Genomic DNA, 24,466 nt, shown 5'->3' with positions numbered 1-24,466 from the left:
CGTCCGGGAAATTTTCCTTCGCTGGAGGAGTAGGATGATGGAAGAGAGGGCGATGGATGGGTGGTGGAGAGAGGGGCGGAAGGCTTACCAAATGGATCTAAAGAAAAGCAAACTCAAAAAAGGCGGACGGAAACAGGCCGAATGGCCTTTGGAACAACGGAGGATCTGGCTGGGACGCCAGAAAACCGTGAAGATCTCACACTTTGGCAGTGGATGGGGATGGGATTTGACGGCGATGAGGCGCGCGCGTGGAGAGGGGAAAACTCGGTGATCGGATTCCGGGATGGAGATGGCGACAACACGCGATAGGAGATGCGATTAATAAGACGGACAAGAAGGAGACGGTCGACTGGATCTACACGAGGACGAGGTGGCGTGCAAAGGACGAAGTCGACGGAGGGAGGATTTTGCAGAGACGGCGCGAAGACGACGACGACGACGACGACGAGGTGGTGGAACGAGGGTCGGCAATCAAGGGGAAGATGTTTTTTTTTTCTTCACAGCGGTCGGGGGGGTGGTAGTTTGGCAGAGGAGATATGCAGCAAATTCACGACCTGGCGAGAGGGTGAGGGGAAGAAGACGATGGGAGAGAATGAAGAGAAGAGAGAGAGAGGGAGGGAGAGGGAGGGAGAAGAGGAAGAGAAGCAGACGACGCAGACTTGACTTACCAGAGAATTTGGTTGGGGGAAGAAGGAGGAGGGAAAGACGGCAGCGGGAGGGAAGTCGAGAAGGAGGAAAAGGGAAGCGGAAGGTTTCGGCAGAACGCGGGGGACCGTCTCGTTACATCTCCGTATTTTTGGTTGGAGGGATTGAAGTCAACTTTACTTCACCTACAAGAGTCCCAATTCCGATCAACTTGAAAGTCTTCATTCTCTACCACCTATTTATCCGAGATTATCGTCATCCATGGCTCATGCATCGTCCGAAAATCATCATCGCCAAAGGTATCTGTCAAGAACAATCCAATCCTCCCATCCGTCATTACTTCCAATCCGAAAACAATTCATAAACGCCCGTAAACTCCAACTCATCCCAGTACAATACAGGTGCTCTAATGGCTCGCAAACAATGAAGCAACAAAAGGTGGAGTCAAAACGGGCAGAATCAAAATGACGGGGAAATGAGAACGCGTTCATACATCCGGCCTAACGCCTCAATGCCGCCTGGGAACCATTCCCAGGTCGAGTCGCAAACCTCCGCGAGGAGGCCATGGGAATGTGTATATCAATGTATCAGTCTTAACCGACAAAAACATGTCAACGTGAGAAAAATCCACTTTTTCAAAAGGTCGAAAGTCGAAAGTCATCGGGGCTTCGGTCAAACCGCATGGCCTCCGCTGAGGATCGGCTGCGTGTTCGCCCGGCCCAGCGATTCAGTCGGGAGCAGAGAAGAAGACTCGCCGAGATCCCGCTGCGTCTGCTCCCAGCCGCGTTCGGCGAGCCGGGCAAGCCAACCACTGTCAACGTCTTGCTGCAGCGCCTCGAGCTGCCGCTGGACGAACTCCCCCTCGACATTCCAGTCGATTCCCTGCAGACTGCGCGGGATCGCCAGGGCGTCGTCCGCCGGCAGGGGAGGGAGCTCGCGGTCACGAGCGTTAGGGGGCGCGTGCGTGTTCGTGTCGGAAGGTCCGGCCTGAGGTCCACCATCAGATTTCCATTGACGGTCGGGAGACGGCGTGACAAACGGATCAACGGGCAATTGAAGGTGTGGGACGGAAAGAGCAGAAGGCACCACTGCACCTGGGTGTTCATTACCATCAGTGGAAGGCTTTTTTTCGACCGACAGGTCCACTATCCTCCGCCGATGACCTTTCTTGCGGCGACTGGACCCAACCGCGCTAACGTCCGGCGTTGTCCCTCGCCGCGGGGCTCCATCCGTTTCCTCCGCAGTCTGGGGCGGATGGCCGCCGCCGCCGCCGGAGACGATAGTGACGGTGGGTTTGCTGACGACCGCTGAATGATCCGCCGCGGCGGATCGGATCACTGGCGCGGCCTCGGGTTCCGCCGCGCGTTCCACCAACTGCTTCCTTTCTGTGTATCCCGGTCCGGATCCATCGATGATGACATCCTCGGAATACCCTGGCGTGCGGCGGAACAAGTTGAAGATCACCACCCGGTGGCCGGAATGCGTCTTCACGAACGGATTGCCCGACACCCAGATCTCCCGTATCTCAGGGAGACAAGTCAGCCGGGCGATCTCCGTCGGATCAGACAGCTTGTTGTCCCGGAGGTCCAGCCGTTCTAGCGAAAGCAGACGCTCGATGCCGGCCAGGGAACGAAGTCGGTTGCCGCGGAGGTTTAGGGCGGTGATCGCGGGGAGAGGGTTCCTGGACAAGGAATGCAGAGATGTGATCATGCAATTGGCCAGGTTCAAGGCGCGCAAAGCGACCAAGGAAGCCAGGCTGTCGGGAACCTCGGTGAACAGATTGGCGGACAGATCGAGGGATTGAAGAGTGTTGGCTACCGGAGCCAGGCCGGCTGCCGTCAAGGTGGTTAAGGAGTTATCCGGGAGACCCAGATGGCGCAAGAATCGCCATTTCGTTGGCGGGAGGATGCCCGCGAGTAGATTCGAGGAGCTTCCACTACGGTGCCCGGAGGCCTCGCTGGAGTTGGAACTGCCCGACCCGGTGCGACGGATGCGCGAGGGATTTCCTTTGCTATGACGATACGAGAGCTTGGAACTGGCCGGGCGCGACGGAGAGATACTGCCCGTGCGGGTGCGGGCTTTGCCGCCCTCGGAGGTGCCTCGGATCATGGGAGCTGCTTTGGGGCTTGCACTGGAGCCAAACGGCGCATCCGCCACGGGGGACCCGGGCGCGGAAACCGACCCGGCCATGTCGGCTTTGTGAACGGGCTGAGGATAGGCATTTCCGTTCCAACCCAGCACGGGCGACGGCTGATGCTTGGAGGAGCGTCTCCGGCGGCGGTCAATGTCATCCAGCACGATGCCCGTGAGCAAGTCGGCGGGATCCTCGAGATTGGCCCGTTTGACAGTTAGTGTCCTCAGCTGCTCGGAGAGTCGGTCCCAGCCGAAAAACGAGCGGAAGTCTATATCGATGATCTCTAAAGCACCCAGGTTCTTAAAGGAGTGGAGCGGGACCGCGGTGTCAAAGGGGAATTCCTCATATCCACGGATCAGACGGGCACGACGGTCCGGGGCTAGACGGAGACAGGGGATTTTTGTGAAGGCCGAGTAGAGGTACTTAAGATCCGCTTCTAGGGCAGCCTTGGCCTTTTCCGACTTGGATACGGAGTCCTTGGATCCCAGGCCGAAGGAAGACCAGAGGCCACTCATACCAGACATGACGCTACGGACACTGGAAACGGAGTGAATGGAGTCCCGGTCGCCCCGAGATCGCTGTGGCTTATTCAGGAAGGAGACATAGGACTGGGAGACGTCGGTTTGGATGTTCTCCAGCCGGACGCTCATGGGGCCCACGGAAATGGACAAGTCTTCAAAGCGGGAGAGAAGGTAGAAGAGGTGATGGGGGGTGAGGGTGAGTTTCGCAGGCTTGATACTCTGGGAGGTGAATTTCAATGCCCCGAAGGAGATCGCGGCGGCCAACGTGGCTGTCGCTGAGCTCGCGGACGAGCCGGACTGGGAGTGGGAGGGGCCATTTTTGGAGGGTTGGCGGCGCAGTTGCAGGGCGTTGGCGAGGGCTTTCTCATGCGTGCGTACGAAACTGGCGAGATTCTAGGAAGAAGGTTAAGACTTGCAGAAGGAGGGAATGGAGGGGGAAGCGTACTTTGATGAAAAGCTGTCCATCTTCAGTGTTCAGCTTCTCCATTACGGACAATGCGGTGCCCAACAAGACAGGGCCCAGTCAGGCGAACTCTGAAGAGGAACGCTCAGGATATAGGTGTAGTGATGGAGACAGGGGTCGACATCTTGTTGTGGCAGTCGAGGGAAGAGATGGGCCTGAGACGTTAGCGAGGGAAGAGACCGTGAGAACGAGAGAAATACCTGAGAGTGGGGGAGAGAGGACGAAATGGATGCAGATGCAGTCTACAGAAGAATGGAGAAGCAAAGAAAGAAAGGGAAAAAAAAAGAGAAGAAACACGAAATGAATCCAAAGGACCTCCCAAGACGGGTGTGATATTGAAGTTGGACGAGAGGTGATCGAATCCAGAGGAGAGGAAGAAGAGGGAAGAGCTTGTCACCTGGACAAGGCAAAGAAGAAGAGAGAGGAGGAGATGCCGGAAGAGGATGGAGACGAGGATGAGGATGAAAGAGGAGGATAGGATGATGGAGGATAGGAGAGGGAGTGGTGAGGAGAAGGGGAAAAAAAAAAGAGAAACGGACGAGACAGGATAAGACAGGGCCGGGGGAGGTAAATCTAATATGCAAGTACTAGCAGCGGGCTAGTCGGGCTAACCAGTGGTGGCATGCACGATGGGGGGGAAGGGAAAGGCAAGAGCCAAGGGTGGGTAAGGATGGATCAATCAGCTGAGGAGGGGCTGAGTTAGGGTAAGCTGATACTCCAATTCCCAAACTCGTCAGATGGAAAACAAAGATTGGAACGCCCGTTTATTTGCTGGCAGTTACCTAGGTATACTCTATCTGATTATCAATATTTGATCATGAGTGTGATGACTGTTATTGTTATTCGTGTTGTTGAATCAGTCGTGTCGTTTGTTATCGGATAGACCGACCGTATCGTACGGTATGGCGGGGACTCGTTTTAGTCTCATAATAGGGTTGGCAATTTGCCTCGATAGCGGATCGCATACCTCCTGTCGTGATGGTCTGCCCGAGTACATGATCGGATGGCCTCATATCATCGGTGGCAACTCTCTTCCCCAAGATTTCGTCCCATCCCGATTGAACGATCCATGGTCAAACCCATCCGGGACACATCTGGGGCTACCACCCAGGTACTCCGGCGAGGGCCTCTGGAATGATGATGATATCCTCTTAAGGTTCTACCCCTCCTTGGAACCATTCCTGAACGTGACGAGTATGTCGGATCGGTTTCAGATAGGAGAGATGATCAAAGTACATTCGGCCTTTCTACTCCATAACTAGGTAGGTATCAACCACCAACGCTCGATCCAAGGGATTGCCGGGACATTCTTCGGTTCTAGGGGGGTTGTGGGGTGACCCGTCCAAACGTTCAGGAGTCAGACCAGATACCAAATCCCAAGGAAATTAGATTCAATCCTTATGCACCATAAGAATAGTAAAAAGGGAGGAGGATGCAGCTGCATGCAGGTCGGGTGGAAGAAAAACTTTTCGCTCCATGGGCTGCTGTTACCGATGCAACTCAGGTCACTATCAACACTTCCCGTGATTGGCAGTGGGGCTTCCAACGTGCAGCTGATAGCGCCCTGGCGGATCCCTCGGTGGCCTATCATCACGCCTGCCTGGTCACCTGCATGACGCTGTCCTGCAGAGGCTCTGGACATCGAGAGACACCATCGGCGAGCGAACCCCTATTCAGGGGGAGGATGGTGGACGGACGAGACCTCGTGTCGACAGACGGTACGCAGGCCATCTGGGATCCATACGCCTCCCGTCCCGTGCACGGTCTATCATTCTCTCGACGATCATCTTGGATAGAACACTGGAGATACCGACAGCGTACAATGCACTCCGTAGCGCGTACAGAATCCGCATAATCCCTATCGATAAATTAGTCCGAGCTCGCACTGACCTCAACCGCATCATCATCGTCATATCCGGACAGAGGCTCAAGTGGAGCCTGCAAATGACCGCAACCACCGAGTCATCGTCTTAAGATGACTCTTAAGACGTCAAGACGCCTATACTACCTAAACTTTTCACCTCACACCGCTCTCTCCCGCCCGTCAGTATCACACCACCACCAACATTCTTCGGTGATTCCCACTCATTCCCTCCTAGATATCAGTCAAGTGTGATCCATGGTTCCCTTCCGTCCTGTTCATTTCCCCCCTCCAGACACTCTTCTTCGTCCACCGCCCCACGTTCGTGTGATCGCCCGGAAGCATCCATCGCCGCACGCACATTGGCCTGTCGCCTCAGATCAATGACGTCCATGAATCATCGTGGATGGTACGCTGACCGACAGCCTCGCGTGCCCACCAATCGACTGCACGTAGGCCTCCCGAGTACGAATCACAATAAATATCCTGAATGAGTGTACCCAGGTACACCACGTTTCGGTCGCAATACACGTCCAAAAAGTCGGGTTTCCGAGAAATTCAAATTCCTACGTCGTACGCACGTACGTTCTAGTTGCCCGGACGCGGAAAAGAAAGGCAAATCACCCTGAAACAGCGTCTCCGATCGGCTTCCACGGTAGGAGAGTTTTATATCCATCCAGAACTCAGTCCTAGACGGGCGGTGTTGCCATGCTGCACGCCCCGACCACGCAGCCAACGCCGCAGGTAGATTGCTCCATGCTAGGAGTCTCTGCGCGAAAGCCGACCGACCCACGGTAGCACTCCTGCCCACCTAATATGTATATGTTATGTATGGCGTACGGCGTATGTATGAAGAAAAGTTTTTGATATCATGCACGATGTAAGGGAGTTGGCTCTGTGATCCCTGGATCAATCGTGTCTCACAAGGGAAAATCGAGTTGCTTGGCGCCGACACTCATTCGTCTTTTCTCTCTCCGACAGAGGACAACAAACGGGACGGAAATGCGGTTCGTCAGTGGGAGGACATTTCGTGGAGGCTCGCACATGACCAGAATGACATCGTGAAGAAATCGGACGCTTCCATTTGCGGACTCCAACTACACCTACATCATCTCCATCCGACAGATCCATAAAATAGTATGATCGTAGAACGACGCGACGACTCCAAGACGTAAAAAAAATAGACAAAGTGGATAGAGATCTGACGACTGCAGTGCGAGCGGGTCATTTCTCCACCGCCGTCAAGTCAACCGCTCCAGCGATCAGCGAGTGGTACCGCCTGTAGCGATTCTCGTACCAATCAGCGTGGCCATGGCGACCATTTGCATTTTGCGATCCCGCGTGCGAGGAAAACGACAAGCAGAGGAGGGGATGGTTATTCGGTCATGCATGCTGGATGTGTCGCTCACGGACCAAGCAAAAAGCACCGATTTCCCCGATCTTCATGCAGTCGAGCCAATACGGAAGATGATGGTCAACGTTTAGTCCCGGTCCCGGGCGAAGGAGTGGCTGTTTCAATTCCACCTTCCACTCTCCTTAATGGATGTTCATTTGCTCTACCTGCAGGTTCCTGTTTCGGGAAACCCTACTTCAACTCTCTTTCTCATTCCATCCATTCCCACGGTGACCGTCCGTTTACTAACAGATTGGCTATACTAGCCAACTAAACTCGTCCCGCTAAGGATTCCTACCACGTCTTTCCAAATAACGTTAATCACGGACCCTAACCAGCGGCAACCGCGCGAGAGCGTTAATGTCGGCGGTGTCCTCGGTGGCGGGTTTCGGAGTGCCTGTGGCGGAAGAGACTATCATTAACTAAACCGTTCGACGAAGCTGAGAACTATCTGCTACCTTGGGGTTTATCTAGGAGGGGCAGACATTTGCGTGCGCGGTGGGGACCGGCGCCTTCGTTTCTTTTTTTCTGTTCAACCCTCTCAGCGCCGACCTCTGCCGTGGATGATGCCCCTCGGCGACATCCAACCGAGAAGGCTAAATCCAAAAGTCACTAGAGCTGCAGTGGGGAAGTGTTCTTGAGCCAGTTTGTCTCTCCTAGCCGACCCTTCCACGAGCAAGCGTGCTAGTGGGGTCGTCGCCTGCAAGACCGGCTGGGATAGTGTGCGGTAGCTGCAAATCATGGCCAGGATGACCATTCAACGGAAATAGTCGGACGGCGCGTCCTCGCCCCCAGGATTTCGTGTTCAATCCTTCCATGGGCTAGCAAACAGATCCGTTTCATCCCACCGGAGGGAAGGTTGGCCTCCAGTTTCTCTTTTAGGACTGACTGCTGGCGATTACCCCGCAATGCTTAAAGATCGAAGAGGCTTGGCTGGTGTTGACGTCCTTCCAATGAATTTGGCTGCAGGGGGCGTTCGCCACTATTTGTGAAGGTGACACAACTTGGATCATATCTTGTCCCAGCAAGCCATGATTGAGATTTGGGCCGCTAATCGCACAACATGCTTTGTACAGGCAAGCCCCAAAATAGAATTTTCTGTCTTCGCGCCGAGCGGAAATGTCATGGTCCATGAGCAGGCCAATACGGCGTCCGTAGGCATGTACAGGATTACCCACAGCCGATCAACCCTCTGGCCGCGTGTTCTGAAGCATGTGGATGCCCCTCCGTACATTCCAAAGTTCCCCAGACCAAACAACGTCGGCACATACCCCAAGGCCCCCTACATTCTATCCCGGTGGGATAGAGGGATTTTGTTTACCAGTCAATCCACCCTCGATCGAATCCGGCCGTCACGAGAAAGTCGGTGAAGACCCTAAACGAATAGTGGGGATATACCCTGTAGGACTGCGTAAAGAAGATTAAACCCATGTTGACTTGGACCCATGGTTCTTTCTTATCTCCGCCCGCTCGCGGGGGGTCCCGCCACTGCTGAGTCATTCGCATTTCCCCCCACTGTGGCTGGATCGGCACCCGTGGCGGTGCATACCCGTTTCAAGATTATGTGACGTCGATGTCATTGTTTCCTCATCCCAGCTTGAATCTCACACTCCATCTCTCCCATCCCTTCGGACCTCCTCCCTCCACGATCGTCCCGTCATGAATGCTTCCTGATCATGACGGATCCTGCAATTGGAGACGGCTACGATCCCCGAACTCTCCCCGACTACGATCGCGAATTTATCCGTCCGGATGATCTGCAACGGTTCGAAGACGCCCTCAATGACCAGGATGTCCTTCCGCTTGTCGCCCTCAACGATTGGCGCCCTGTCTATCAGCGTGTACGGAAAACTCGTGGCCGACGGAATGAACCTCGACGCACGAAGGATGAAACCAGAGAAGGAGTTCTCTACACCGTTCTGAAGTGGCCCTTTCTGGCTTTCGTGCTGAGCTGGATCGGCTTCCTGGGTGTGGCGTATATCCTGACCCGGTTCTACATCTTCATCTACGAGCAGTGGGTCTCCTGGCGCGGCAAGAGGCAGTCTCTGCGGAATCAGCTCTATGTGCAGACCAATTACCGCGACTGGCTCAAGGCTGCGGAGGCGCTCGATGCCCACCTGGGGAACCACGCCTGGAAGGAAGTCGACGAGAATGCATACTACGACCACATCACCATCAACAAACTCGTCTCACGGCTGCGAAAACTGAGGAAAGATGCCGAGTGGGAGATGCATCACGAACACCCGCCCTCGACCGAGTCGCCCGCCGTCGAGGAGCTGTGCACCATTCTCGAAGCGTGCGTCAAGAATAACTTCGCCGGCGTCGAGAACCCCCGTCTCTACAGCGAAACATACTCGGGCACCAAGGACCTTGTACAGGAATACATCGACGAGGTGAAGGCGTGTTTGGAGTTGGTGACAGATAGTAAACAAGTCGGCAACGAGGACAAATACCATCATTTCAAACATTTGGACACAAATTTTGGACGCACCGCGCTCTGCCTGTCCGGCGGTGCCACGTTCGCGTACTACCATTTTGGAGTCGTCCGGGCCTTGTTGGATAACAATGTCTTGCCCGAGATCATCACCGGCACATCGGGGGGTGCGTTGGTAGCTGCATTGGTCGCTACCCGGACGGACGACGAGCTGAAGCAGCTACTTGTGCCAGCGCTGGCACACCGCATCAGGGCTTGCCATGAGGGGTTCACGACCTGGATCCAGCGGTGGTGGCGGACCGGCGCGCGATTCGACACGCTCGAGTGGGCTCAGCAATGCAGCTGGTTTTGCAGAGGGTCGACCACCTTCCGGGAGGCGTACGAGCGCACCGGTCGAATCTTGAATGTGTCTTGTGTGCCTTCCGACCCTCACTCCCCTACGATCCTGGCGAACTACCTCACCTCCCCGAACTGTGTGATCTGGAGTGCCGTCCTCGCCTCCGCCGCAGTCCCCGGCATCTTAAACCCTGTGGTTCTGATGACCAAAAAGCGCGACGGCACACTCGCACCGTATTCCTTTGGCCACAAATGGAAGGACGGCAGCTTGCGAACGGACATCCCCATCAAGGCGTTGAATCTTCACTTCAACGTCAACTTCACAATCGTCTCGCAGGTAAACCCCCACATCAACCTCTTCTTCTTCAGCTCCCGAGGGGCCGTCGGCCGGCCAGTCACCCACCGTAAAGGACGAGGCTGGCGTGGTGGATTCCTGGGATCTGCCATAGAGCAGTACATCAAACTCGACATGAACAAGTGGCTCCGCGTGCTCCGCCATCTGGAACTCCTCCCACGCCCGATGGGTCAAGACTGGAGCGAGATCTGGCTGCAGAAGTTCAGCGGCACCGTAACCATCTGGCCCAAGACCGTCCCGTCGGATTTTTACTACATCCTTTCGGACCCGACCCCGGAGCGTCTGGCGCGCATGATCCACATGGGTCAGCAGAGCGCATTCCCCAAGATCCAGTTCATCAAGAACCGCCTCAAGATCGAATACGCCATCATAAAGGGTCTGGAGCAGTCGGCCTCGGCCGGCGGGCATGTCACGGCGCCGTCGCAGTTCCGTCTCCGCGGCGACGGCGGGCATGAGCCGGTCAACCCCATGGTGGAGCGTCTGGATCAGAATCTCCCCGAGCGGAATAGGGAGGACTCCAAAGAGGCCGACTCCAACTCTGCGGAGCTGTCAGATAGCTCGGAACTCGATTCCTCGACTGTGTTCTCGTTGCGTTCGGCTCGCCCCCGTCGCCGCCGCCGCAGTAGTCTGTTGGTAGAGATGCGGCGGCAGTCGGCAGTCTTCTTTGATGATATCGATAGTGACACGGCGAAGCTCCAATGACGTGGTCATTGTTGTACGATTCTGATGATCCTGGTATAAATCGGCATATTGTGTGTTATAAATTATGTAGATTGTGACTTGTATAAATATTGTTGTAATACAAGAACAAACATCTAAATAGATTCCACCCCGTTGTGCTTGCAATCTTTCTGTCAAGAATGGCGAGGGCTTATCCTATATCTATGGTGCTATCTGTCTATGACGCTAGAAACAAACTCTAGATTGTGGAACTCCCCAAGTGCCCTGAGGGCATCAAGCGTGGTTGAGGCTCTGTGGATAATCAAATATTGCGTTCGGATCCGCCAACGACTTCAAGGATTTCAATCTTTCCAGATTAGGACCATAATATGCCTGTCCAAAGTCTTCCAGATATGGATCAACGTAGTTTTGGTAAGCATGCCAGTTACTCCGGGGATTGCCAGCCCTGACAGTCTTCATGGCATTGTCCAGCTTGCTCACCACTTCAGTACGAACAGTCGCATGCCCATAGCTCGAGTATATCTGAACGATGAAGAGACTGTCTCGATGGACGAATGACGTATCGCCCATTGGAGGTTTCTGGTTCGTCCTCGATCTTGGTCCTTCGACATTGAAGGCTACCCTGCTCTTAGCGCCGTTAGTTCTTGCAGCTTGGACGGCATCCATGATAGAATCTGCATCGTGGACTGTGTATCGGGGAGCTCCGTCGTCTAGAAGCGACTTGGCGTAATAAGATAGGGGGACGCTTGGTTCATTCAGGGAGCCCATGATATCTGTGAGAGCCTCGGTCCAGTCCTTGAATTCTCTACTCCGGGTCCCATTTGCGAGTGGCTTCACCCCGCGCCGTTGGAGATCCTCTAGCAGCCGATCGTGGACAGCAGAGTATTCGGCCTCCGTGCCTAGATACTGGCCAAGAATATAGCAGGAGCTTCCTTCACCTGGCACACGGCCTGTGAAGACGAGATCCGCACCCCATTCTATGGGGAGACCGTTGTGTTGATCAGCCAGAGGCCCTCCAAGGTCCTGTAGACTCAACAACGCCTGCGAACAGTCCGACTTGGCCGCGAAGGGCAGGTTGAAGTTGACGGTAGCTGCGGGGGCCAACTCCATTGCATATGTAAACGAAGTCACTACGCCAAAATTGTTGGCTCCTGCACCGCGCAGCCCCCACCACAGTTCAGCATCGGTCCCCGTGGCGTTGCTGCTGAGGTGCTTGATATTGCCGTGGACATCGACAAACTCCATCGCTACAACTGAAGGACGGGTTAGTAGTGATTTGGCTTGATACGCCCCGCCACGGAACCTACTTACTGTGGTCTAGAAGCCACCCCCACTTGCGTGAGGTGTACCCATAGCCACCCCCTAAGGAGTGTCCAGCGACTCCAACGCCAGGACAGGTGCCATGAGGCAATGCGTATCCCTTTCGACCCATCGCAGTGGCCAACGGGCCCAGGGTCTGGCCGAACTGCACGGTCACTTCCCTTCTTGCGTCGTTGAACGTGATATCCTTCATCTTGCCGGAATCAATAACCACCTGCCCCGAGAAACCGTAGGCTGCGTAACTGTGGCCGCCTCCTTTGGGGCTGAGCTTGACTCGCCCTTCTTCTGCAGACACACATCGCAAGATAGCTGCAACCTCTTTCGAGGATGTAGGCTGTACTATCGCTGCAGGGCGGGGAGAATAGTCGGCGTTTTGCGTCCTGCGGAGTGCATCGTATCCTGGGCTGCTGGGGTAGAACACGGAGGAGCCTGTTGTGTCCAAGCAATCTAGGAGGGATGCAGGGAGATTCTGGATGTTTTCTAGGGCAATAGAGCGGGTAAGGAGTGGGTGTATGGCAAAAAGAGTGCTTATAAGCCGTGTGAGAACTGCTACTACTGGCATGGCCTGCTGCTGAGATGGAAGTTATCCTGGATGTGGATCTATAACGTCTTTCGTTCTTCACAAACAGATCAACCGCGAAGAGATAACAAGGGGCAGTTCTTGAAGTCTCCCTTTCCAGAGTACATATCTTGGGGCGAATCAAGTATGTAAAGCATGTAGGCATGACCCAGCCGCACATTCCATAACGAGGAGGAATTTAGATAGGTCACAAACATCGCTAAGAATAGACCTATCGGTGTGAGAGCATCCAATGTGACTATAAGTAATATCACGCGATCTATCATCATATCTCAGGTACATTCTCTTCGCTAAGCATACAGTGTGATCAAAACTGTAGACCAGCACGTAAAGGTTATATACCACATCAAGCGCCGCTTTTGACATTTTCTCATAAAGCTCCAAGATATATCTTTGCACAAGTGTCTAGGACGCGAAAGGATAGCTATAGAATCCTCGGATTATTATAATTATTGGTGATTACAGCCGAAACTCTGATAAGACATTTCGTCAAGTCGAACTCCATCGCAGGAATAGGCACTCGGGCTGCTTCATCTCTTCTAAAGGCTACAACCGCAATATTTGTTGGAAACAGCCTCACACGTCATTCTGCATGAAGCCACTGTCACTGTAAACCATATCAAACCACATAACGAGCTTAATACAACTGGGTATCTCAACATTCAGAACCTATATAACTCCTCTCATACTGGAATATACACCCTCAGATAACAAGCCATTTGGTCGTGACTTCCTGGGCAGATTTGAAATCTCCGTTCAGAGCATATATACCCTGTAAGGCCATTGCCGCCTCCAAGGAGAAGTCCTCCACGAATGTATCTTCAACCCCAGACTCAGCTTGCGGCATAGACTCGTCATCGTTGTCTGCCGGTTTGGTCACCCGGGAGATAGGTATGGAGCGTTGATGCTCCGCCCGGATCTGCTCCCCCAAACCCAACACCCGCTGATAGCCTTCCACGGCTAGATGTGCTAGACTCAAGGTATGGTACACTCGTGCGAAGTTGAACTCCATCTCTTGTCGTTCCTGTAGGGAGCATCCTTTTCGTTCACGCACACGCCGGTATTCCTGCATGAAGGAAAGCCCTTGTATAATCTGGTAGTGGCGGTTTTCTGACTGGCGCTTCAGAGATTGACGGATATAACAGAGCGCAATGGAAAGTAGAACAGCAGGGTTCTTATCATCCAGCGCGTAGGCGCGGAAGAAATAGTTCAAGGCTTCCATGAAGCTGTCGGTGGAAAAGAGCATGTGGCCGTATAAGTAAAGCAGGGTGATGTCCATCTCCTCCGCCGTGATGAGCTCTCCAGATTCGTCGCGTGTTGTAAGGGATGCACGTTCTTTGTACACCGATGGCCGCACGGGAACATTGCCGTGTCCGGTAGATTCGCTTTCTTTGGGCAGGTTGTAGTCGATGGCTCTGATCTGTCGGAGCATGAACTTCTTCTCCGGCGGCGCGTGGAATACGGGATCACCAGACACACGGCTTAAAATCGTATGCAGACGGTATGTGTCGGTCACAAATTGATATTTCTTGATGAACCAGCGAGCTTCGCTCACGAGGGTCTTCCCATCGCCCGCCCGCAGTGCACACGCTACGTGATGTTAGGTTTCGTTTCGGTACGTGGTATAGCGAAGAACTTACTGAACCAGCATACGTGAATCAGACGGAGGCTTGGTTTCGAATGGTACCAGATACTGGCGTCGGCTGCTGCTGCCAGGGCCTCATACCCTTCGCCTGGCTCGCCTTGTCCTGCCACGATAAGTGCATACTCAAGGAACAGATCGAGCCATTCGTCGAAGGATATGCCATGGTAATCAGTGGGTATGGCGTCTTGAAGAGGTTCTTCGGGGACATTCCCTACAAAAGTCAGCGGCCATGAGAAACGACACCTTCGTGCAATATCTTACCTAAAGATTCCTGCAGGCGACTAGCCATTTCTTCCATTTCATCCATGACGGTATCGCCTTTCTTCCCGCCTTTCTTCTGTGCATCGCGCGAATACCCTAGGAAAGTAACATTTCGCTGAACAGGGTAGAATGCCCGGTTAGACCGAAATTCGCGCAGGAGGGCATCGGCAATATCTAGCCAGTCCTCCGTGGCTTCGGCGCTTCCTTCTTTGACTTTGGGCTGTAGCTGAAACAATTTTTTGTAGAGATATTGGACGTTTTCTGTCCTGTCGGCCCCGAGCTCCACAGAGCGCCTCCGGCCCGCGGCTGTAGTGAGGGTAGTTGCCTCTTCAGCCGCTGAAGGTTTCGGGGCAATTGGCCGCAACGGTACTGCGGTTGCCTCTACTTCCATATCGGCGGTTTTGAATTCCAACACCAGCTGTTCCAGCCGTGTATCTTTTCGTCGACGATCACCTCTGATTTCTTGCCTCTCCAGCAGAACTGCCTCGTTGACGTATTTGAGCGCCTGTTCAGACATTCCAAGGTTGTCGTACAACCTTGCCAGTTGGACGCGAGATTGGATGTGTCTTGCATCATGCTCTGCAACGGTGATATAACAATTTTCCGCATCTTCCAGTTTGTCTAGTTGTCTGAAACAGTCACCCAAAGCCATAAAGTAGCTGACATCAGCATATTCGTTGGTCTGTTGGAGAGGCATATAGAACCGGAGAGCGTCCTCAGCTAGACCCATCTCGTTAAGCGCATCAGCGACTTCACGGAAAAGGTCTCCATAATCATAAAGCCGCGCTCCCTCTTCGGTATCTTCAGGGTTCAGCCATTCAAAATGGAACTACCATTGAGTTAGCGGGTTGCGCGATAGTATCGGTTCTGTTAGGATCTTACGAGAGCTTCATCTTTGTGTTCATAACCCATCCTCAGTCGGTAGAGGCCAAGCTTAATGCGGAGTTCCAGCGGAAGCCCAAGCCCGTATGAGTCCCGTGGCCACTGACCGGGAATGTAGCCGTCGAGCTTGATCCGACGGGGCGAATCATCGGCATCCCATTCACGATCATCTTTGTCGAAAGTCTCCCATATTGTATCATCCTTTCGACCCAGCAGCCATCTTGCCAACTGCTTCAGAACGTTCAACCCTTTCTCATGCTGGCCCAGGTAGGTATAAAGCTCGGCATAGATATTAACATCAGACCAAGAAAAGTTGGGAGCTTCTTCTGGATCGAGGGAGAGGTAGTACTCAATACTCTCGGCCCATCGGTCGACGGCTCTGGACACTTTATCCAAATCTATGTAAACCTCCGCAAGGTGCCGAAGAGCCCTTGTGTCATGTGGTACATCATTGAGGATTCTTTCATATTCGGTGGCGGCTCGGCCGTTATGGCCGAGCTCTCGATACACGGCCGCCCTTTGGTACCGGGCATTGTAGTTGCGAGGGTCAATGTCAATCACACGGCTGTAACAATAGATAACGTCGTTCAAAGCGGCTTGTCGATCATCACCAGCCCTTTCCAGGATCATTCGCGCCACCTTGGCCCATACGGTGGGATCTCTTGGACGAGTATGGGCACCGCTGAAGAGCGCGGTCAAGGCTTTGTCTTTCTCTCCTTGGGCCAAGAAGATCTCAGACAGCAGAGAATGGGCGGCAAACATCTCAGGGTTAATCTGGATGGCACGTTTGACCAGATCTATGGCTCGCTCGTAATCGCCATCGATAAAGGCGGAGGTAGCTTCGGAGTGTAACAGTTTGAACTCCGGGCTGGGCTCCAAAGGCTTGCGCGGGCCTCTTTTGATACCTTTCCCACCCCGAGCACCGTACCGGCCTGAAAAGGGACCTGACCGTTGACGTCGTCTCCGCCGTCGTCGGCCGTCATCGTCAGCATCTTCTTCGGAGACCTCCGAGAATTCCTCGTCACTTTGGCCTTCAGCCCCGGAGTACTCATATTCAGAGTCTTCATCCGAGAACTGCGCGCCGTAATAGCTGTCGTCGATGTCCTCACCAGCCTCTGACTGATCGGGAAACTGCGTTTCACCGGCAGGAAACAAGTCCTTGTACAGCCGCGGGTCAATCACGGAATGAAGCGACGAGTCCGCCTCGGTGGTGGTCGTCCGGACGCCTTGCCATGGGTACTGCATGTTTTCATCGATATCCGGGTAGATATTTTGATCCACGCCGTCGTGGTCTGATTCGTCTAGATAATCCATGATGGTGACGTCAAATCCCCGCCAGGATAGTTAGACAAGGGACGTTTGGGTAGAGAACCTGTTCACGACCGAAGACCGTAAACTAGCAATCGTGCATATCCGATGCGGATATTCGGACCAGGATTACGACGCGGGAGCCGATCACAGGTGGTTTCTAGTAGAGTATCGGGCAATGAAGGGACCAGCGAACCAGAGGAAGCGAATTTGGCTGCCGTGTCCACCTAGCCCGAATACCTGGAAGGGTATCAACTGGGTTCAGCAGAGGGAATCAGAAAGTCATTGGAATTTCCGAGCAGCAAAAGACCGGATTGACGTTGGTGGGTGTGCAAGGGCCTAGTAGTGGTCAAGCTCAGAGCGATCCGAGCTGTCCGTAGAGCGGAGGGATGGTCAACGCAAGACGATCGGGAAGACAATTGACCGAGACGACGTATCAAGGGAATAGAAAGAGAAGAGGGAGGGTGGTTGAGGGAGGGCTCGAGGTCGAACGAAAATGATGGGGAGTCGATTCAAGTATGAGGATGGATGATGTTCGGCCAGTCCTGTGATTCCCCCAAACGGCAAAGCGCCGGCTCTTCGCTTCTCTCTTTTTTTCTCCTCTTCTTCTCCTCCACCTTCTCTCTTCCTCCTCCTCTTCCTCCCATCAATCTCTCGCCATCTTCTTCCCTCTTCTTTCTTCCTTTCCTTCATTCTTCTTGATGCTTCGTTTTCTCTGCCTGTTGTGTTTGACACACTATTGCAGTTGATCTCGACATCCTTTCGTTAATAACTCCCCCCCGAAAAAAAGGGAAAAAAAAGGGAACCCACATTTCCTAATTTATATCCCGTTGTTCGGTCCACCTTGGATTTATTCATCTCGAACTCTCCGGTTTCCCACTCCTCTCTTGGATGCTCCTTCGATTCGATTCCTTCTCCAGAACTCGAGTCAGAGTGCAGCCACTGGACTGGTCTGTGCTCCCCAATCGCCATCGCCTAGAGCCGTTGCGCTTGGATTTCTCATCCGATCGAAAAGGAAGATCATTCAAACTCTCATCACCAAAAAAAAAAAGTTTTTTTTTTTTTTTTTCTCTTAGAGGGATTTTTTTGATCTCTGGTCGGTCTCGCTTCTCGACTCCCGTGTTTCTTTCTATAAATCGGCTCTTTGGTTATCATCGTGCAAGTGGTCCTCTTTCGATAAAGGTCCTCTACCGAATTTCCCACGCAAACTCAGCAGGTGCTGCCGGTGCTTTGCAGTAATATTTCTTTTTCTGTATCTATTATACCTCCGAGTCTTGTGAAACCGCAAACACCCTCCCTCGTCACGTTCCTTGCCTGACGACTCCCTCGTTACGTGCTTCATGGCTAGCCATATCATCGGAAACCGCAACAGTACTCCTGACGCGACCAAATCTACCACCCTTCGCCCCCCTTCCTCGTCTCGCAACTTGGGTTCACACCAGCTTCGAGCATCGGCCGATATGTCTGGTTTCCCTTCTCCGCTGTCCTCCCGCAGCATCCGCCCGTCCTCGGAGGTTTTCTTCAACCAGCAGTCCCAGACGCCGAACAACGCAGAGGATCCCCTGGACCGTGCGGCGCAGCAGTGGCTGGCTGATATCGATCAGTATGAAACAACATTGGAAGAGATGGCCGCCGCTACACTGGACCAGGACTTCAAGGACGAGCTGAGCGCCATCGAGCAGTGGTTCCGCGTCCTCAGTGAGGCAGAACGGACGGCTGCGTTGTACGCTCTGTTGCAACAGACGACACAGGTGCAAATTCGTTTCTTCATTCAGGTCCTGCAGCAGATGGCCAAGAGCCATCCCATGTCTGGATTGCTGTCGCCGGCAAACTTTGGTGAAAAGGGTATGTGTTTCTCACCCGCCAAACGACCAGGTAAAGGACTAACAGTCGGCTCTGCAGATGCCATGTCCAACCGCCTTAATGATGCCATGTCCAAGTTGAACGTAGACACCTCCCGGAACTCTCTGGGCCGTCCTCCCCCTTCTCCCGGCGCGAAGCGGAACTCTGGTCTCGACTCCTCAACTATCAACGCCATGTTCCCCGACGCTGCGGCCGCGATTGCCAAGAAGAAGGCCGAATTTACCCAGCAGACTGGAAATGCGCCTCCCTCTAACCGTAACAGTGCTGTGTTTGGAGACCGAACTTCCTTCGTTGCGCCGACCATTTCTGCCCCGGACAACAGTTCAGACAACTTGGGGCAGCCTCCGGTATCTCCGTGGACCCAGAGAGGCTCCGAACCGCAACCCCCCATTGCTCGGCCCAAGTCCTCGTCTGGCCATCAGCCCATGGGCCAATTCAGCCAGTCTGGTCTGCGCTCCCCTCTGCCCACGCAGACCGCCACAATTCCCGCTCCCGACATCGAGGCCCCGTTGCTATCACCTTACAATGTTGGAAATGCTAGCTGGGCCTCCATGACCAACACTCCCATGACGGCAACGTTCGGCCAACAGCAGCAGCAGCAGCAGCCGCAGCCACAGCAGCAGAACACGCATGCCGACATGGTGGCCAATGCGACGGCGATGAAGCTGGCCGCCTTGTCCACCGTGAACAACCGGATTGCGCTGGATGACGCTCGCAAGTATCGCCGGGCTCGCTCTAATGACGGTCAGGGGAAGAACTCCAATGTCAATGTCAGCCAACCCATGTCTCAGGGTGGCCTGGCGAGTCCAGGCCTCCCGGGACCGAATCAGCTGGTTGCCGGTCAGCTTCTCAATGCTCAGCAGCTCGCGGCGTTGCAGGCGCAACAGCAAGCCTCGATGGCTGGTCGCCGATCGCGCCCGACCTCTCCTGGCATTGCCATGCAGGGTGGATCCCTCGGTGCTATGGGATTCACGTCGCCGCAGAACAACGGGTTCTTGGCGGCCTATGACCCGAACAACCCCCTCATGGGTAATGGCCTGGGAGCCCTTGGACTGGGACAGTTTGGTCTCGGCGGTCACGAGGGCTACCTGTCCGATCATTCGGAAGTCACCCGGGGACGTTCCCCGCGCGGTCGCCGTGGTAGCTCGAAGCCACCAGAGGATCCCACGGACCCGAACCTGCTGAAAGACATTCCCAGCTGGCTGAGATCTTTGCGGTTGCACAAGTATACGGATAACTTGAAGGACCTGAAATGGACCGAATTGGTGGACCTCAACGACAAGGCGCTGGAAGAGCGGGGAGTGAACGCTCTCGGTGCGAGAAACAAGATGCTCAAGGTGCGTGGTGGATCTGTTGTCGAACTCAGCAACCGTAACTAACAGATGCAGGTCTTTGAACAAGTCAAGGAAGCCAAGTCCGAGGGCAAACTCGATGGCATTCTGTGACGAAGGATGCATCCGTTCTCTTCCGCGCATTTCTTACCATTCTCTCTCTTGCATTAATCCGACTAGATTGTGAATTGGACATCAGGGGCAGGATCCGACTATTCCTCTACGAGCGAAAATTCCTGGAGTGACCGGTGGGTGGAGGTTGTCCAGGAATTGGTTGGCAACGTATTTGTTTGGTTAGCTACGTGTGTATTTTCCATGTTTCGTGTGTTTGATATGTGCACTGAGGCTGCCCATCCAGCGGCAGCACACTCCCTTGGACACGCATTTGGGGGACCAGGCTGTGTCTCAAATGCCGTGATGCCAGGAAAATGGGTTACGACCAAGACGAGGCTTGACTGATTGGCTTGAAGCACAAGATGTTCATGTTGAGTACATTAGTGATTAATTGACGACTATCATCTGCATTGGTTCTATCATCGGACAGGTTTATTGTATACATCGCTCGTGGCTGACTGAACCGTTATGCAGACAAACAAACCGGCCCCCCGGAATTGCAATTACTTGGATTCTGATATCGACCAGCATGGCACCAGATGACCTCCCGTTTCCGCTGAAGAAGCAACTCTACGGTCTGGTCTGCCATCGACGCCGTCTTATCCTGCGTGGAATTCGCATGACGGATGCAGGGGGCCGGACGTACATGCTTACCCGAGCTGTCAGCTGGGATCCACGAGGTGACTATATCGACTGCTTCCTACAAGCCGGATGCTCTGATGCTGGTTTTTATCGCCATTCTGCTCGCGGAGAATGCGGACGATACTTACAAGATCAGGTAGGCCATTCGACGTGGAAATGATCTCGTCCTGCGTTCCATCACGGTCCGTGTCAAGAAACGCCCTCCTCAATCCTTCGCCACTGCATATACCACGAGGATATGACAGGAAGATGCAACCTCGTTTGCGTCACAGCTGTGATAGTGGCTTACGGACATCTCACAGATGATCGAATGCGCAAAGTCTGAGAGTAAGCGGACTAGGTCCCCGATGTCAGTTGACCATCAGCAAGCGTGCTCGCAACGAGTGTCCAAGAGCATAGACAGCATAGACAGCTCTATATAGCTCTTATACGGGGTGCGCCGGGTATATAAACCCCCGGGACTCTCAACACCAACACCCCCCATCACCATCAATTGCAATTCCAAATCAACAACAGAAACAACACCAGCACCAGCAACAGCAATAGCCCCAATGAAGAACCCAACCCAGCTCACTCTTCTGGCCTTTCTCCTCCAGGTGTCCTCTCTCCATGCCAGGGAGTACCAGAAGAATGTTCCCTCCTTCGAGGTTGGCACCGACGCAACCATCATCGGCAGTACCATCCAGTACACCGACCCGGACTGCGGCACCGGCCTGCAATGCAAGACCACGCGCACCTGCGCGACGCCGGGCACCGTGCCGACCCTCACGCAGGACAGGAAGTACTTCGCCTGCTGCTCGGGCTCGCAGTCACTCCTGGGCAGCCCGGCCACGGCCTTTGACTGCTGCGCCGCGGGCCACGACCTCGCTGGCGGCCCCGGGGTCGGCTACTACTGCTGTCCCAGCGGCTGGACCTGGGACGGCCGGCTATGCCAGACCCCGACGGTCGCCCCGTCGCCGACCTGCTCGAACGGCAAGGTCCTGGTGGACGGCAAATGCGTCTGTCCGAGGGGACAGACCGAACGCGCGGACGGGACGTGCGCGGTGGCGGCGCAGACGCCCGGCGCGCCGGTCTGCGACTCGGGCCTCACGACGGGTGCGCTCATTCCCTCCCTCCCTCCCTTCCTTTCTCTTCCTTTCCCTTCCCTCTTCTCTCCGACCTCCCCAGACCGGAGAAGATGAACCACGCTAACAACGGCCCTCACAGGCAAATGCTACCTCTTCATCGGCGCAAACGGCAAAACGCTTGGGTCCGGCGCAGACGGGATCTACTACGCGCGCACGGACGACATGAACTTCCACTACGGCAAGTTCCAGCTGTGCGGCGACCAGAACTGCACGGCCGGCCTGGCGGTCAACCCGGGCGACCTGACGTACATCCGGGACCTGACGGGCGACCCGAAGACGGGCGCCAACGGCGGGCAGTGGCTCAACAACGTCAAGGACGGAGTGCATATCGGCAAGACCAAGGTGTTTGACAACGCGGGGCGGTTCGCGCTGACCCCCTGGCCATGTGGGAAGTACTGCCTCGGCGGGGTTGAGCAGGGCGTGGGCCCGGCGTGTCCGGCCGACACGCCTGCCTTGACGTTCTTCTCGCAGGACCCGCAGATGTGTGTGCCGTTCGAGCTGACGGAGGTGCCGTGTGATGTGAAGGCGGCGGTGAATAGCTGTATCTGGGGGAAGGGCGGGCAGCAGAGCCAGCAGCGGTGCGCGAAGGGGTCCTGTTCGTGCTAGTTAGGTAGCCCTGGGCGTGGGTGTAGCACGAGGTGCAGGATCTGCGCAACTCGGCTGCTGTGGTACCGGATGGTCGGTGGTTTCGGAAGAGAGCGGGTGATGTACGTAGCTACGGTCGACGTCGGTAGCTAGTTTCGAATGGAGTGTGTTGGATGGGTACAGCGGCTCAATTGAGTCTCCTAGCAGATACATATAAGACCATCTCGATCGATCGGACATCTATATTACAAGAAACGGATGGAAACCGCCTTTTTGGTCCAACAGAGACAAATCCCACGAACACAAACAAAGGAAATATTCTGATATCGAGAGCACTATAGATGGGGAAAAGGGAAGGGGGGGAATTTTCCACAAAGAAAAGGATGGAAAAAAAAAAAAGTAGTAAATAAAATATGACCACCCATTCCCGCGTGCACTCGCATCGCACTGGGAAGGTGAAAGAAGAAGAACAAGAATCCCACTTGCAGTGTCTGTCCGAAGTCCTGCAGGTCCAGCGCGCGCTCCTTCGGCGGATCGGTGTCAAGGACGAAGACCGATCATGTCACCCCGTAGAACCGTCAAGAGGGATTGGAGGAGAAGAAGATCGTCGCGATGAGAATCGGAATCGTGAGGGTGTTTTTACATGACGGTGCAGCAACCGCCCTGCTGTTGGGGCGCATAGGGGTCTTCGCGCTTGTCGACCTATGAACGGATTAGACGGATCGGAGGAGACTTGTTGAGCGGAAAGGTGTCGCATACCTGACCCCATACGGAGGGAACCATGTAGTCACGGGTGTTGTTGCAGTAGTTGATGAGACTAGACGGGGGCAGTTGGGTTAGGGACGGAGTGGCCATCAGGAGGGCAGATGGACGATCGCAACGTACGACAAGGCAGCTTCGGAGACCTTGACTCTGGGACGATCCAGATCCTCCTTCAGACGGGCATTGAGTTCTGTAAGACGACGGAATTTGAGATCGGCGACACTCTGCTTCTTGTTCTTCACGTCACCACCCGATCGGAGCTCGTAGGGAGGCATTTTGAGGAGAGAATTCGGTCGCGGGGGAAAAGTCCACGGACGAAGGAGGGATTGACGAGGAGGGAGAGAGCCGAGAGAGGGAGGCGACGAAGAAGGATTCGAATGGGATTGTGCGGAGAGCCGGACGGACGGAGGGAGCAGAGGAGGAAGAGGGGAGGAGTAAGGGGAAACACGAGGAAGAGGAAAAGGAGGGGATTATATTCCGAAACCGGGAGAAGGGATCGCTGGAGGGATCGGAGGGAGGAGGGATAAAGCGAATGGATGAATGATGGAGTTGGAGGGGAGAGAGATAGAGAGAGAGAGCGAAGAAAAGAGAGACCGGAGAGAACGAGAGAGAAGAGGAAGAGGAAGAAGATGGAGGAGCGAGAGAGAGAGAGAGGGAGAGTCACGGGTGGTCTGTGCCCGGAGAGTTTAGTACGAGATTAATAAGTAGTAGGTCCTTAACTTAGTATGAGATGACCTCGTAGATGATAGATACGGTAGATATAGATAGATAGAGATACAGGGTGATCTATCAATATTTCTCCTCATCTTATGATCCATTATGATACATTATTGATTGCTTCTGATACATTCTTGATCCGTCGAATGATGCAGATACCAGTCGGTACGGGCTGGTACGTCGATACCCTCAGTCGTGGTGTAAATTACGCCTCGATACCATATAATTACCATTGATACATCCAACTCCATCATCATTCCAGACTTCGCCTGACCACTCCGTGTTGGAGAATGTAACAGCCTGGTCTGGTTGCCTAGCGGAGATTCGCTCTACCTGCTGCGTGCTCAACAGCCAGTCGTCTCCCTAGAAAATATTACGTCCTGCGTAGGTATATTATATAGGAGGTGTGATCACGTGACGATCGCTTAGCCCCAACAGGAAGTGGGCAACTTCGTCAAAAAGATTCTCTCCCACAACGCCGAAGACGACGACCTCCTCCACTCTCC

At 54.2% G+C, this 24,466-nt stretch overlaps 7 protein-coding genes across 7 annotated transcripts; 3 read left to right on the top strand and 4 right to left on the bottom strand.

Moving 5' to 3' along the window:
- Positions 1–847: 847 nt before the first annotated feature.
- BDV59DRAFT_166530 (uncharacterized protein) lies at positions 848–4,299 on the bottom strand. The gene is made up of 3 exons (XM_073687729.1): positions 3,964–4,299; positions 3,746–3,918; positions 848–3,693 (listed from the first exon to the last, which is right to left on the bottom strand). Exons 2-3 carry the CDS (start codon positions 3,785–3,787, stop codon positions 1,318–1,320), a joined length of 2,418 nt encoding a protein of 805 aa, XP_073553021.1. The 5' UTR covers positions 3,788–3,918; positions 3,964–4,299; the 3' UTR covers positions 848–1,317.
- A 3,800-nt stretch (positions 4,300–8,099) lies between these two features.
- Positions 8,100–10,926, top strand: BDV59DRAFT_166525 (patatin-like phospholipase domain-containing protein). The gene has a single exon (XM_073687728.1). The coding sequence runs from the start codon at positions 8,694–8,696 to the stop codon at positions 10,842–10,844; it is 2,151 nt and encodes a 716-aa protein (XP_073553020.1). The 5' UTR covers positions 8,100–8,693; the 3' UTR covers positions 10,845–10,926.
- BDV59DRAFT_166524 (FAD-binding oxidoreductase) lies at positions 10,927–12,823 on the bottom strand. Its single transcript, XM_073687727.1, has 2 exons — positions 12,135–12,823; positions 10,927–12,076 (listed from the first exon to the last, which is right to left on the bottom strand). The coding sequence occupies exons 1-2, from the start codon at positions 12,703–12,705 to the stop codon at positions 11,097–11,099; spliced, it is 1,551 nt and encodes a 516-aa protein (XP_073553019.1). The 5' UTR covers positions 12,706–12,823; the 3' UTR covers positions 10,927–11,096.
- Positions 12,824–13,303: 480 nt separating this feature from the next.
- On the bottom strand, positions 13,304–17,336 carry BDV59DRAFT_166523 (uncharacterized protein). The gene is made up of 4 exons (XM_073687726.1): positions 15,512–17,336; positions 14,630–15,458; positions 14,364–14,579; positions 13,304–14,313 (listed from the first exon to the last, which is right to left on the bottom strand). Exons 1-4 carry the CDS (start codon positions 16,823–16,825, stop codon positions 13,427–13,429), a joined length of 3,246 nt encoding a protein of 1,081 aa, XP_073553018.1. The 5' UTR covers positions 16,826–17,336; the 3' UTR covers positions 13,304–13,426.
- Positions 17,337–17,975: 639 nt separating this feature from the next.
- On the top strand, positions 17,976–20,392 carry BDV59DRAFT_2101 (RNA-binding protein VTS1). The gene is made up of 3 exons (XM_073695528.1): positions 17,976–18,664; positions 18,722–20,019; positions 20,071–20,392. Exons 1-3 carry the CDS (start codon positions 18,160–18,162, stop codon positions 20,125–20,127), a joined length of 1,860 nt encoding a protein of 619 aa, XP_073553017.1. The 5' UTR covers positions 17,976–18,159; the 3' UTR covers positions 20,128–20,392.
- Positions 20,393–21,320: 928 nt separating this feature from the next.
- BDV59DRAFT_197188 (cysteine-rich secreted protein) lies at positions 21,321–22,502 on the top strand (the record flags this gene model as incomplete). The annotated part of the gene is made up of 2 exons (XM_073692855.1): positions 21,321–21,864; positions 21,976–22,502. 2 exons carry the CDS (start codon positions 21,321–21,323, stop codon positions 22,500–22,502), a joined length of 1,071 nt encoding a protein of 356 aa, XP_073553016.1.
- A 151-nt stretch (positions 22,503–22,653) lies between these two features.
- Positions 22,654–23,900, bottom strand: BDV59DRAFT_166515 (guanine nucleotide-binding protein subunit gamma). Its single transcript, XM_073687725.1, has 3 exons — positions 23,367–23,900; positions 23,241–23,298; positions 22,654–23,183 (listed from the first exon to the last, which is right to left on the bottom strand). Exons 1-3 carry the CDS (start codon positions 23,516–23,518, stop codon positions 23,121–23,123), a joined length of 273 nt encoding a protein of 90 aa, XP_073553015.1. The 5' UTR covers positions 23,519–23,900; the 3' UTR covers positions 22,654–23,120.
- Between the last annotated feature and the right edge of the window lie 566 nt (positions 23,901–24,466).

This window comes from Aspergillus ambiguus (genome assembly GCF_047715705.1).
Source record: "Aspergillus ambiguus strain CBS 117.58 unplaced genomic scaffold BDV59scaffold_1, whole genome shotgun sequence".
Classification (NCBI taxonomy): Eukaryota; Fungi; Ascomycota; class Eurotiomycetes; order Eurotiales; family Aspergillaceae; genus Aspergillus; species Aspergillus ambiguus.
The sequence above is the reverse complement of the archived record's forward strand: the minus strand, read 5'-3'. Positions and strand labels throughout refer to the sequence as shown.

What these genes read in the sequence shown, in the direction of transcription:
- BDV59DRAFT_166530 (XM_073687729.1), bottom strand. Translation starts at nt 3,787, where the DNA reads ATGGAGAAGCTGAACACTGAAGATGGACAGCTTTTCATCAAA. An exon ending in ATGGACAGCTTTTCATCAAA is followed by an intron (nt 3,694 to 3,745) that starts GTACGCTTCCCC and finishes CCTTCTTCCTAG; the next exon opens with AATCTCGCCAGTTTCGTACG.
- BDV59DRAFT_166525 (XM_073687728.1), top strand. Translation starts at nt 8,694, where the DNA reads ATGACGGATCCTGCAATTGGAGACGGCTACGATCCCCGAACTCTCCCC.
- BDV59DRAFT_166524 (XM_073687727.1), bottom strand. Translation starts at nt 12,705, where the DNA reads ATGCCAGTAGTAGCAGTTCTCACACGGCTTATAAGCACTCTTTTTGCC. An exon ending in GGGGTGGCTTCTAGACCACA is followed by an intron (nt 12,077 to 12,134) that starts GTAAGTAGGTTC and finishes CCCGTCCTTCAG; the next exon opens with TTGTAGCGATGGAGTTTGTC.
- BDV59DRAFT_166523 (XM_073687726.1), bottom strand. Translation starts at nt 16,825, where the DNA reads ATGGATTATCTAGACGAATCAGACCACGACGGCGTGGATCAAAATATC. An exon ending in TCGCCTGCAGGAATCTTTAG is followed by an intron (nt 14,580 to 14,629) that starts GTAAGATATTGC and finishes TGACTTTTGTAG; the next exon opens with GGAATGTCCCCGAAGAACCT. An exon ending in GATTCACGTATGCTGGTTCA is followed by an intron (nt 14,314 to 14,363) that starts GTAAGTTCTTCG and finishes AACATCACGTAG; the next exon opens with CGTGTGCACTGCGGGCGGGC.
- BDV59DRAFT_2101 (XM_073695528.1), top strand. Translation starts at nt 18,160, where the DNA reads ATGGCTAGCCATATCATCGGAAACCGCAACAGTACTCCTGACGCGACC. An exon ending in GGCAAACTTTGGTGAAAAGG is followed by an intron (nt 18,665 to 18,721) that starts GTATGTGTTTCT and finishes TCGGCTCTGCAG; the next exon opens with ATGCCATGTCCAACCGCCTT. An exon ending in CGAGAAACAAGATGCTCAAG is followed by an intron (nt 20,020 to 20,070) that starts GTGCGTGGTGGA and finishes TAACAGATGCAG; the next exon opens with GTCTTTGAACAAGTCAAGGA.
- BDV59DRAFT_166515 (XM_073687725.1), bottom strand. Translation starts at nt 23,518, where the DNA reads ATGCCTCCCTACGAGCTCCGATCGGGTGGTGACGTGAAGAACAAGAAG. An exon ending in GTCTCCGAAGCTGCCTTGTC is followed by an intron (nt 23,299 to 23,366) that starts GTACGTTGCGAT and finishes GCCCCCGTCTAG; the next exon opens with TCTCATCAACTACTGCAACA. An exon ending in TTCCCTCCGTATGGGGTCAG is followed by an intron (nt 23,184 to 23,240) that starts GTATGCGACACC and finishes ATCCGTTCATAG; the next exon opens with GTCGACAAGCGCGAAGACCC.